This window comes from Nycticebus coucang, chromosome 3, assembly GCF_027406575.1.
Source record: "Nycticebus coucang isolate mNycCou1 chromosome 3, mNycCou1.pri, whole genome shotgun sequence".
In the NCBI taxonomy this organism is placed as follows: Eukaryota; Metazoa; Chordata; class Mammalia; order Primates; family Lorisidae; genus Nycticebus; species Nycticebus coucang.
Genome location: NC_069782.1, coordinates 51,180,744 through 51,193,348, shown reverse-complemented (window position 1 = coordinate 51,193,348; position 12,605 = coordinate 51,180,744). Strand labels below are relative to the sequence as shown.

General features: G+C 34.6%; 1 protein-coding gene across 1 annotated transcript in view; it reads right to left on the bottom strand.

The window, feature by feature from the left end:
* Window positions 1–641: 641 nt before the first annotated feature.
* The window catches only part of ZFC3H1 (zinc finger C3H1-type containing), a 58,788-nt gene continuing 46,824 nt past the window's right edge, over window positions 642–12,605 (bottom strand). Inside the window, exons 25-35 of the mRNA XM_053586668.1 lie at window positions 10,465–10,570; window positions 10,187–10,385; window positions 9,536–9,630; window positions 5,995–6,105; window positions 5,639–5,743; window positions 5,345–5,510; window positions 4,143–4,243; window positions 2,668–2,769; window positions 1,997–2,036; window positions 1,678–1,740; window positions 642–1,548 (exon numbers count right to left, since the gene is read on the bottom strand). Coding sequence (XP_053442643.1) covers window positions 1,411–1,548; window positions 1,678–1,740; window positions 1,997–2,036; window positions 2,668–2,769; window positions 4,143–4,243; window positions 5,345–5,510; window positions 5,639–5,743; window positions 5,995–6,105; window positions 9,536–9,630; window positions 10,187–10,385; window positions 10,465–10,570 — 1,226 coding nt within the window. The 3' untranslated portion in view covers window positions 642–1,410. The remainder of the gene's footprint in view (window positions 1,549–1,677; window positions 1,741–1,996; window positions 2,037–2,667; window positions 2,770–4,142; window positions 4,244–5,344; window positions 5,511–5,638; window positions 5,744–5,994; window positions 6,106–9,535; window positions 9,631–10,186; window positions 10,386–10,464; window positions 10,571–12,605) is intronic.

The following is a 12,605-nucleotide window of genomic DNA, read 5'->3' as shown; positions in this document are numbered from 1 at the left end:
ACTGAGGTCTCCTTTATATTTGATCATGCTGATATTCACCATAATACAGCATGTCACTGAGCAAATTATTCAAAATACAGTTTGGAGACACTTTCTAAACACTGTGGTTTTGAGAACAAAATTTAATGGTAGTGCAGATCTTTCTGTTCACTGTCCTCAAAACAGAAAAGGGTCCATTTTCTCATAACTAAAAATTCACTAAAAAAATTTATTAATGGAAAAGCAATTTCAGCCCGGCGCCAGCCATGTACACAGAACCTGGCGGGTTCGAATCCAGCCTGGGCCTGCCAAACAACAATGACAACTACAACTAAAAAGAGTCGGGTATTGTGGCAGGCGCCTATAACCCCAGATACTTGGGAGGCTGAGTTTGAGGATGCTGTGAGCTGTGACACCGCACTTTACCCAGGGTGACAGCTTGAGACTCTGTCTCAAAAAAAAAAAAAAAGCAATTTCAGGATAAACAGGCATTGATATAACTATAGTGAATCTATATCTCCTACTTCAACCCTTTCCCACCAGTGTGAAAAGTGAATAAAGACAGCAAGATTTTTAAAAAACTTATATTAAAAATATTTTGCATATAAACAATTTTAATACTACAAAGTAGTATTTCAATACAAAGCAGTTCAAATATTAACTGTTCTTTAAACTGTTAAACTTTATTATAAATTAAAATTTCTTTACAAAAAATTGCACATAATATTTGACCACTCTTAGGTTCTGATGCACTGGCATTTGTAATAGTTTCTTTAATCTTCAAGTTAAACAGTCTCAGCAAGGAGTCCACAACGTAGAAAGGGCAATAAACAACCCTGTTAGAGCATTCAAGTGCAACTAGCAGACTTGTGGCCATGGCAGTTACACTTTCCTTAAGATGGACTGCTTAAGTTTTAAATCCTGAAATAAAGAATCTCAGAAGATTTAAAAAGGAAGAACTAAAAGGGATTGCCTACTTTTTTTTTCTTTTTCTTTTTTTTTTTTTTTTTTACTGTAAACACAGCACTGGAAATTAAATCCCAAACAAGAATCTCTCAGGCATCAGAGAGTGTCAAGTGAATCAGGAAAAACACAACATAAAGGAAGAGGGAAAAGTAAAAAACAAAAACAAAAACAAAGGAAAATTAAAATAAATGTCAGTCACTTTTAGGAACTATACTTACGTACATGATGTTATGAGAATCTGGCAGGGCCTAGAACAGGCCAAACAGGAAGTTCATTTATCCAACCGAAGAGGTTCATGTTCATTGCTTCCGGTTTTGAGGATAAGATATTGTAGGGGACTTGATATGATCAATAATGCTTGTCTGCCTTACACAGACCTTAGCCAGGGATCAGCCTAATCTTGAAGAATCATTCAAATAATTTTGGCAATTATTATAAGGACTTAGAACTGACTGTACCCAATGTTCAGTGATTCTTGCTTTCTGTTTTGTTACTGTTTAAATTTAAGAGCTCATTTAGGCTGACTCCAATCTCTTGGCACTTGGAAACTAGTTTTCTCAGGTTATCAGTTTTACCTCCTTCTGATGCTTCAAACAAGAGTTGCTGTAAAAGACAGGGAAGTATAGAAGTAAGACTGAGCTAGAGTTTGAGCATTACCACATCAATGGATATGGCACATGCAGAAAATTTATAGGAAAACATCAAGATAAAATAAAAGATAAAACGCATTACATCTTTCCACAGTGATGCACAAAGAGGTAACTTCTGTAAGGCTCTCTGATACAAACGGTGGACCTATAAGAAAGATGCACATACAACTCCATCAGAACACATGATAAAAAATAGCTTCACACTCCTATCTGTTTAAAGAATGGTACACTCAAAATACAGTAACACTCAATGCAAAATGGCTATTGGCGTTTCCGAACATTTAGAGTTCTTGAAATGTTAATTGATATGTTCTGATCCTTTTAAACTGAGAAGTCAACAACAGGGGCAGAATAACTTAAAAAAATAAAAGTGGCCCATTTGAGATTCAATCATGGCTTACCTCTCTTTGTCCCTTTAGAACAATCTCAGCAGCAATGGCTCTAAGGAAAAAAAAAAGGAATATAGAAAAGGGAAAAGACAAATTTATCTTTGAACAAAATAAAACACCACCACTGGCAGAATACTGACTGTGGGAATCTGAATACAAAACTTCCTGAAAGTAACAGGCTAAACTTCCAAGGAGGATAACCTATAGTGAAAAGAAAAATTCAACAATTTTTATCAACTTTACAAGAGGAAAGCAGACCAGTGTTTTGAAAATAAATAACGTTCACGATGAAAAAATACTCAAACAGCTAGTAAAAAATACCTGGCACTAACACCTTTAAAAGAAGGGAGAAATCAGACTCTAATGGGGAGAAACACCACATTTCAAAAGAGATAGTTGTAAAATGTCCATAACAGATCTGTTTGATGACAGTATTATCTAGATGTTCTTCACAGAAAATTAAAAGTCTATCCTTTTTGCTTTTAGAGGTAAATATTAAAGAGCACTCACTCTTGGCATTAAACCTCAGCAAGTGCCAAAAAAAACAAATCTAACTGAGAGTAGCAATTTGTCCAGGAAAAAAAAATAATAAAAATAGATGTCATTTCAGATTTACCTGTCTGGCGCAAATCTTATAAATAAAAGCAATAGCTATAAAAACATGAACATGATTGTTGCATTACATTTTCCAGGTGGCCAGGCATGTTGGGATATTATATGTAAACATCTTGGCTTGAAGTTTCAGAATCTGAACATTGCTTTCTTCCCATTCATGTTGAAGTAGCCTGTAAAGTACATTCAGGAAAATGAACAAACAATTGCAAGTATAGGGAACCCCGCTGTGCTCTAGGAACAGAATGTTTGATGAAATATAAATTTTTGTTCAGTTAAATTCCATCAAGGCTATTCAGCAAATGTTTGTAAAATGTCTCTTATGAAAAGTTATCCTGGGATAGGAATGTGCAAACTAGTCAAGATTCACGGTCATCTTCAATAAATTAAAGTAAGGGCCACACATTCCTACAAGACATGAAAGCATTCTCTCCAAATAACACTCTTTGTCCCCACCCCTAACTTTTTGAAAGTAATGACTTGACATATTAATGCAGTTTCCTGGTATTTTTCTTTCTTATAGTATGCTTAATCTTGAATGTTTCTTAAATTAACATGTAAGTATAGTAACTAATTATTAGGTTTCTATTCTCCTAAACAAAGAGATGAGGACGACCACAAGGAAATAAAAACACTGAGGTGAGGATTTGCCAACAAAACCAACAATTAAACTACCTGTATCAAAGAAGTCTATCATAATAGAAACTAGTCAAAATATGACCACATCTTCTATTTTACATTGTTATTGAAAGTAACGTTTCATAATTCAAATTACTTAGCTTCTGCAGATTAGCATGCTTGCTAAGAAATTTAATTATAAGACACCATGGTTATTTTGTCATACCCTTAGTTTCAAACTCTATACTATTTTTTCTACATATATGCTAGGTGGAATACAAATCCTACAAGGGATATCTGGTAAGTATTGCATAAGATACAGCTCACACAGGAGAGATGACTGCCCAAGTGGAAGCCAAACCACTAGCACGCAGAATTAAAAAGCACAATTCTTGAGAGTAAAATAGGTTTACTTGATAGAGCGGAGAAACTATAAAGAAATGTTCCCAAATCTCACTCTGACTAAACGTATGAAATCCCTAAATCAGTGCTTCAAAAATGTGGTTTGAGGGTTCAAGCACAGGACGCTATGTTCTAAATGAGCATTCTAAGAGATTCTAATGTATGCCAATATTTGAAAAGCAAATGACCTATGTGGAAATATAAAAATTTCTTAAGTAAATATTTCTCTGCCACATAAAACATGTTTACTAATTACAAGGCAATTTCTAAAGAGTAGTAGTATGTGCTTAGGAAACTATTTATCCCCTTATAATGCAGCCTGCAGTTTCTGAATAAACCAGATTTTTTATCATCAACCTGATTTATATCAATAGCTAAATACTGCTTAACAAAATTCTGAAATTAAACAGTATATATATCCATGAGAACACAGAGGAAGAACACACTAATACGTTTTCAAGAATAATTTTATATGAAGAGCCTATACTATTGAGCTGAGGAACAAAAGAATTGTACTTTTTCTTACCTCAGTGCAAGTCCAGAATTAGTTGGCATAATTGAGCAAAATCGTTCCAAGGTTTTGGAATGCTGGGTCTTTGGAACACAGCTCAAATAAAAGAAAATAACCTGTAAAGGTTGAGGGGGGGAAAATGAATGCAACCAAAATGTGAAATCCAATTACCTATGTGTTTTAATAAGAAAACCAAAATGGTTTTTGAGATGTGAATGTATAAATTACAATACTGTATGATGTTGTGAGTTATAGTTCCAACCATTAATTATATTAGTGACTTTCCAGGTATGAATTAGGAAATGTGGTCTAGTGATGAGAGCCATGGACTAGTGATGAGAGCCATGGACAGAACACTGACAAGAAGCCAGGAGTCCGGGTTTTCATTCCTGAGTCTACCTTTACTTGCTGTATAGGTGGGCAAGTCATGGGTTAATAATACCTGCCTCATCTTGCTCATGGAATGCTCGTGTGTAAATGACTTAATGTCCATAAAGTGGTTTGAGATCCTGAGATAAAGAATGGCATAGAAGTACAGAGCAATGGTTATGCCGATTAGCAACAAAACCATCCCACCAAAAAAAACAAACCCAAACACATACATGTTTTAGTCTACATGGTGCTGTAGCAGCTATTTAAGGCTATATTGCACTGACTGAAAAGGGTCTCTGAAAATGCATTTTTTAAAAAAGATAACCTTATAAAATACACCATTAATCACAGTCTACTCTTAAAATTCTAAACAGCACTTGATTTCAGCTTTCTTATGGCCCATGTAAGGCTATAATGACTTAACAAAATATTAACAAGAAGAGTAGCCATCATGTATAAGTCCATTCTTATTTACTCTGAAATTTTGGAATTTCATTCAGTAAAATTTTCAACTCCTCATGTAAAACCTCATAGTATTAGCACAATAGAATCATTTGTCAGATCTTTCTTCATTAATGTATATTAAACCTTAACATCCCTTCAATTTTGCTTGTTATTTTTAAATATAACATAATCAGTATGTATATTTTATTTTAATTGAGTCTTCAAGGACTATGCTGCTAGACTTTGAAGAGGTAAGAAAGAAATATGGTCAAGAATAATAGTGAATGCTAAGAAAGAATCCTAGGAGATGTTCTCCTGATATAAAATAGTAGATCTGCTGTCATTTATTAAGTGTCTCTGTTTTGTACAAATATCTGAAGAAAAAATCTTTAAGTTCTTACCCTATTGTGAAATTCATAGTTGGACCAATAATCAGCACTGCTAAAAGGAATGGGGTATCGGGCAGGGACTGTAACCAAACATCTATTCACTAAATCAGTAAACAATTTGAATTCCTGGACTTTGTTTCTGGATCCAGCAGCTCTATTATTGGCAAAGACAAGATAACTGCCAAAAGAAAAATATTGTAATTTAGTTAATTCAGTAATTCTCTCACCAAGAAAGCCTATTACCCCTTTCCCCACCATATCCCCTTATTCTAAAATCCCATTCTTATTAAGAGGAACTAAACTTACTCCATCCAAATCTTCTGTACTATATCAGATCTCATGGCCACCCCTAATGCTGCCTCATATGCCTCCACTGTCTCTTTAATACTTGATTGAAGAGGATGACAAAGGCTGTTTAAAAAACGAAGGAAAACGTATGTCCACCATTCAATACTATTAGGTAAAAGAAAGATAAAGTATACTTTAAACATTACAAATTTTGTAACAATGGAGGTCTTCTTTTGATCTTTCTTCTGTAGCATGTATTAAACCTTAGTATCACTACAACTTTACTTCAATGACCTTAGCATCAGGGTAAACGGTAAGGAACAGCAAATGCAGGCCTAGTATGCAACATCTCTCCACAGCGGATGATGTCTCACCAGTAAATCAGCCACAAATAAGGAACTTGGTGGTTAAACATGTCATCATCAAAATTCCCTTTACATAAACAAGATGGAATGTCAAGTGGTCCTGGGATATTTAAAAGATACCTGAAAAAAAAAAATCCAAAATTGTTTGAAATTATGCCTATGCATATATAAATTATATTTTTTAAAATTCCTTAAGTTTCACTGAATTGTTTTTAGAAAGTAATGAGAACTTCTTTTAACGTATATACCACACCTCTTTGGTCAGCTCTCCAGGATCACATATTTACTGAAAGTTTCATTTTTTTTTTAAATTTCAGATTAATATAAGGGTACATACAAGTACATTACATTGTTTGCATTTACATACCCCTACATTGTGCCCATAGGTGACAGCTTACCAACCCCCCTCTCCCTTCACCTGAAAGTTTTAGTTTTATACCTACATCACAAACTCCCTTCCTAAAATGAAGTTTTTCTTCTATTTCCAAAATTAAATCACCATAATCCTCTAATTAAATCTAACTTTTTTAAAAAAAAAAAGATTACTAAGTATCTAACATACTTGTAAAAAAAAATGTTTTTTAAAAATAAAAATATCTAAAAATAATCTCTTTCTCACAAACACACATACTCCCCCATTTAGGTTTAATGTTAGACATGATATCAAAGCATATTCTATAACTCATTGGCTCAGAAACTACTTGTCAAAAAGAGGTCTATGATCAAAGGAAGTTGAGAAGTAACTGCAAATTATAGCCCCTTTCAGAAAACCTACAGTACATATTAGGATATCAAAGGTTCTAAAAGTTGGTCGGTAAAGAAATCTATCTGACTTTGACCAATTTAGTTTTCCTCCAATGTATTTGAATCTCTGTGTGTATAATACTTAATAGCATCTTCAAATTAATGTTTTTAAAGGAAATACACTGATCTCAAAAATAACAACCCAGTGCAACTATTTACCTTGGATTTTAAAATGAGTGCAAGGGAACAAGTTTTAATGGATTAGACAGACTGTATGGAGGACAAACAGAAAGAACGATACACAAAGAAAGAAATGGGACATGAGAACTCAGGTTGTCCTCTCACTTTACCTGAGTTAAGGAGATACACTTCCATGAGTTAATCACTTAACTTCAAAGAATTTTAGTTTTCTCAACTGAAAACTGGAGGGGCTTGAAAAGATAACTTCAAATCTTTGTTAGACTACAATCACTAGGCTAACTTCAGTATAGTAAATGAAATCCCCAATTAACTTTTCTGGTTATCCACCTAATCTTTAAATAGATTAGAAAAGCCGGAAAATTACCCCCTATATTTCTCCTTGTTATCTTTACATTAAAGGCCACATAAGGAGTTGACAGAATTTAACTCTAGTAAATGTTATAGTGCTAAGTATTTTGCTTTACAATTTCTACTCATGAAATTTTGAAAGTATTTTGAACCAATTAAGAGTACTTATTTCTATTAATACACTTTGACAATATTTATAAATTTCAAAAATGTGTATCAACATACAGTAAGTGTGGCAACACCAAAAATTATCTCATCTATTGCCATCTCCGAATATGTGACTCAAAAAAGACTTTCTAAATTAACATATATGCATAATTTTGTGGAAATAAGGATTTCACTGTTGTCTAAATCAGTGGTTCACAACCTGTGGGTCGCAACCCCTTTGTAACAACGAAAATACGTTACGGGATTAGGAAGGTTAAGAACCATTGGAATAAACTATATACAAGGCACCTTTTTCTAATTCTTGGTGAATTGTGAATTATGACTACTTCCAAAAAAGAATTTAATAAATCAAGAAGACTCAGTGAACAATGAGAATATTTAAAAGCAACTAATTTTTCAAATTTTTATTTGAAAACTAATTTAAAAAATTTATTTGACACTTGCTTAATTAAGCTGACATCAAAAAGATCTGAAGATATCTTGATTAGTTAGCAAGGCAGAAACTGGCAGCATATTCTTTTAAACTAAACCAATTATCTCCATGCCTAAGGGAAGACCAGAACCAGCAAGTCTGTACAGAGTCTGGTTCAGCCTTGAATTAGTCCTTACCTGAGTTTGAGAAGTTAAAGCAAACTAATTTAAACAAGGGAGAAAGTGAGTATGGGGAAGCTACAAATTACTTTTAGTTTCATTCTTTCCTATTTAAAATTACTTCATTTGTAATTATTTGTAAGATATTAATTTGAATGTGGCAGAGCAGAAAAAATATCAGGAAGGATACCAAAATCACTGTCAATAAGCTGGTTGCCAAAAGAGGGCAAATACAAAGACTTAGGTCTGAGAAGGAACACTGACTCCCCAAATCTCAAATAAAACTACCATGTTCACAAAAAATTGGGGGGTAGGGGGAGACAGATGGATCACTTAACAAAATTTGGGTTATTTTTAAAAAGTTGTTTTTATATAATGCTGCTATTGGGGGGATAGGGTAGAGGTATGAGTAGGAAAGGAGGAGGACCTAAGAAAAATACGTATTTGCAAGCATTAGACTTGCTAACATAAGACAAAGATTTTACTTTCATTCATCAGTATTCTTCACAAGAAACTTTTTGGAGGCAGTGCCTGTGGCTCAAAGGAGTAGGGCACCGGACCCACATGCTGGAGGTGGCGGTTTCAAGCCCAGCCCCGGCCAAAAAAAAAAAAAAAAAAAAAACGAAAGAAACTTTTTGGAGAGATACCAAGCTTATGTCTTCCTTCTCTGAATTCTTCCTAACATAAAATAATAGAGTAAGTCACAGTAAAATATTTTCCTTTTGGTATTATTTTATAAAGATCAGAAAACTACACCTATCTTTGTAAATAAAGTTTTACTGAACATGCCATTCATTTACATACTGTCTGCGGCTGCTTTCTCACTACAACAAAGCTGAGCTGTTTGAAGTAGTGATACCCGTAGACCATACAGCCTGCAAATCTAAAATATTTACTTTCTGGCTCTTAAGAAAAAAAGTCTGATGACCCCTAGAGAGAGATGAGAGGGAGGAAGGAAAAAGAATTTTAACATTCTAGCAAAGCAAACAAAGATAGTAAATACACAGTTCTATATGAGCTACTGAGAAACTAGTAGTTGAGAAAATAATTCTCTCTAAAACTTTATTCATTCAGAGGCTAGAACAGTTCTCAAAAAGGCATGTTATATACATCCACTTCTGAACATTCATCAAATAAATGAAAGCACGTTTTCCAAAAATTATTGAGATTTATATCAGAACAATTAGACACTATTGTACTAAGTACTAAAATTAACAAGAATTATGTAAAAGAATGAGTTACGACAGTGTTGCTATAAACTTTACTTTGTAAAGTGCCTTTAATCCAAAGAATGCAAAAAAAATTTATAATAATTTATATCTTGCCTCCATATTTGTTAATATTTTTCTATTTATTCTACTGTCTTCAAAGGAGTTCTATAATGTGTTCGATTATTTTTTTAAAGTCTAAAATGTAATCAAATATACAAAATTACTGTAATCTTCCCACTGAACTGTACTCTCTCATTCCTCTACAAATCAAGAGTTCTATGACTTACCGAAACAGATCCAAGTTATTATACTTCTCAAACCCGGGTTTAAAGAAGGATGCAATAAATTTCCGCAAAAATGGAAGAAGATTATCGCCTCGATTCTATTTTAAAAAGAAGGAAGGGGATATACATCAGGCTTATGATGCTTGATTAAAATTAAAATGTCTTAACAGAGGAAAAAATGCCTTAAAAAATACTGATTAAGTTTCTTGGGTGAGTAATGGATGGTGGGGGTGTTTGAGACACTTTTAAATAACTTCAATATTCTTTTTTTTTTTTAATAACTTCTATATTCTAACTTCTGAATTAAATTCAGAACTAACCATTAAACAGCCTAACATCCAATACTACCTACTATAGGCTCAAATTACAAGGACTAATTATCTATCAAGCATCTATCTCAAGTGTGGCACTATGGTAGGCATGGGGCTGTAAACCTAAGACATAATCCTTGTCCTCAAGAAGTTCTTAGTAAAGTATATAAAGCAGCCACAAGCAAAACTACAAAGCACTGCATTCAGTGCAATGGTGGGGCTACAGCAGTGAGAAGGGATACCTAATACGAAGGGCAAGAGGAAATGCTTCCTGGCTAGGTGGATAAAAAGGAAACTTGAAATACAAAAACATCATATTTAAAAATTATGAGACTTTTTTTACCTGCAGGATGAAGAATTTGCACATATGATAAAAAATCTCTGCATTCTGAGGATTTTTCTCAAATGCAGTAAGCCACACTGCCCTGGCCTTGTCATGCTGGTTTGTTTGCAAATATAAAGCAACAAGGGCTTCCAATAACCGGCAGTTCATGGGACATGATTCCAACAGAGATTTACAAAGCTCCACTGCAGCCTCATACCTTAACAAGAAAAAAATGGCTAAACACACGTAATGGTCAACTTTCAACACAAGGTTAGCTGCTTGGCAATTAAGTTTACCTCTCTAGGAGCTGGTGCAGAGCAATCATGTTTGTATAAAGTGGAAAGCAGGCCTCTAGTCTTTCTTCAATAGGAAGGCTTTCATCTGTGCAAGCTTTCACTGCATCTGTCCAAAAATGTCACAATAACATGAATTGAACATAAAATGGATTATGTGACTGTTACTTCAGTTCTGAGAGACCAATGGGAAAAGATGAACTACTCTTTTTCTTGCCCGTCATCTTATTTATCTTTGCTGAACTCCTGGCTTTCACGTGAAGAAGATAATTAAGATAATCTCCAAAATCCTAAAATCCCTTACCGTCAATTTTTCTGGCAAGAAAAAAATCATCCCACATGAGCTCTCAAATGAATGCTTTTGCATAAACAAGTATCTTTGCAATTATCCTAAGTTTCTTATAACTCATCCAAAAAATAAAAAATCACAGAATAAATTATCTTTTCCTTTCTCTCTGACCACTGAAAGGAGGTCTTGCTCTGCTGTCCAATAGCCATTCACATTTTTCTCCCTAAACTAGATCCTTTCCTTACTCCTTCAAAACACACTCTGCCCTTGTAAAGATTTCTTTACTTAATCCTGTTAATTCTTGTAAAATGGTATAGTGTTTTACTTTGCATAATGGCCATCACTTCCTCCTTGTCCAATGTAGTATGATTTCCTAGACTTGCAGAGTTTCAAAGTGTACGTCGTCAATTTGAAAACTATGTTCTAGGTTCAAATACAGTAGAACCTCCATAGTTGACCTCCTCCCTCCATTGAACACCTCCTTAACATGACACCCTCCTTAAACTGACCTACTTTTTATGGACTGGACATGTACCACCACGTGTACTCCATGGAAGACTGACCTCTATATACGGAACACTTCTGTAAGCTTCATCTTCACTACTTTGACAATGACACAAAGTATTTATTTACTATTTACAATTTGACCAGTTGAGTCCACTCTACATCAAGATGTAGAAGGTGTGGGGCGTGACCCTAGTTATATTATCTTTTCTTTACTGTAAGTTGATTTTTCGTGTTTTACTATTACCACATGTTGGATTAGCCCTAACATCCTATTGTTGATCACATGTTGCAGGAGATTTTTTTCAAATGTGAAAGGGGTGGTTTGAATTGTGGGTACATACCACAATTACTGAAAAATTTTACAGTTTATCAAGACATGATGGCTCAAAAGAAAGAACTCAAAGAGTTGATATGGAAGGAAAAGGTTGATCTTCTATGTTTTCTGGAAAGCAAAAGCCAAAGAAAGACAGCAGAACATTTTGCTGTTAGCAAGAACACAGCAAAATCCAAAAACATAAACATGGGTACTTAGACATGGTAAGGAAAGCAGAGACCTATAGCAGAAAGGGAAGAGCACTTGAGGTCAGTGATGCCACATTAAGCTGGTTTGAACAAATAAGGATAGTTAACACCTAAATGTCCGGGGCCGATAACCTAAGAAGTCGTTAAAAAATTCACACAGGAATTTGGGGTGGCAGATTTCCAAGCATCAGTTGTTACCTACAGAAATTTAAACTGTGACACAAGATCTCCCAGAAAGTCTTGTGGGGTTAATCCAATGATGTGCCGGTAGAAGTTGTGGAAGAGTTTGTTAAAAAATATCACAATAATGGAGAGGCAAGAATCTAATGTACTCAATTCTAACATGAAGGCAGTAGATGGGGGATAGGGGAATAAGGGAATGGGGAGAGGGGAGGAGGGCTGAGGGAGCCATGGTGTGTGACACACCTCTTGGGGTGGGACACAAGTATAACAGGGACTAACAAATGCAATCAGTGTATCCCAATGCTTTGTACCATCAATGAATCCCAAACAATAATAAAAATAAAGTTCCTGGACATTGCCAGAGGCTTCAAATCAGATGACATCTTTAACTCTGATGAACGCAGACTCTTTTTCAAGGCAATGCCTGACAGGAGCCTCACCATGAAGGGTGACAAATGTTAAGAGCAGAAAACTTTCCAAAGAACATTTTACACTTTTGTTTTATGCTAACTCAACCAGAGAGAAATTAAAACCCTCAGTGATTGGTAAATCAGCAAAGCCACATGCATTCAAGAACCTGAAGCCCGAAGAACTCCATGTCACTTGGAAACCAAACAAATGCACATGGATGACTGGTGCCCTA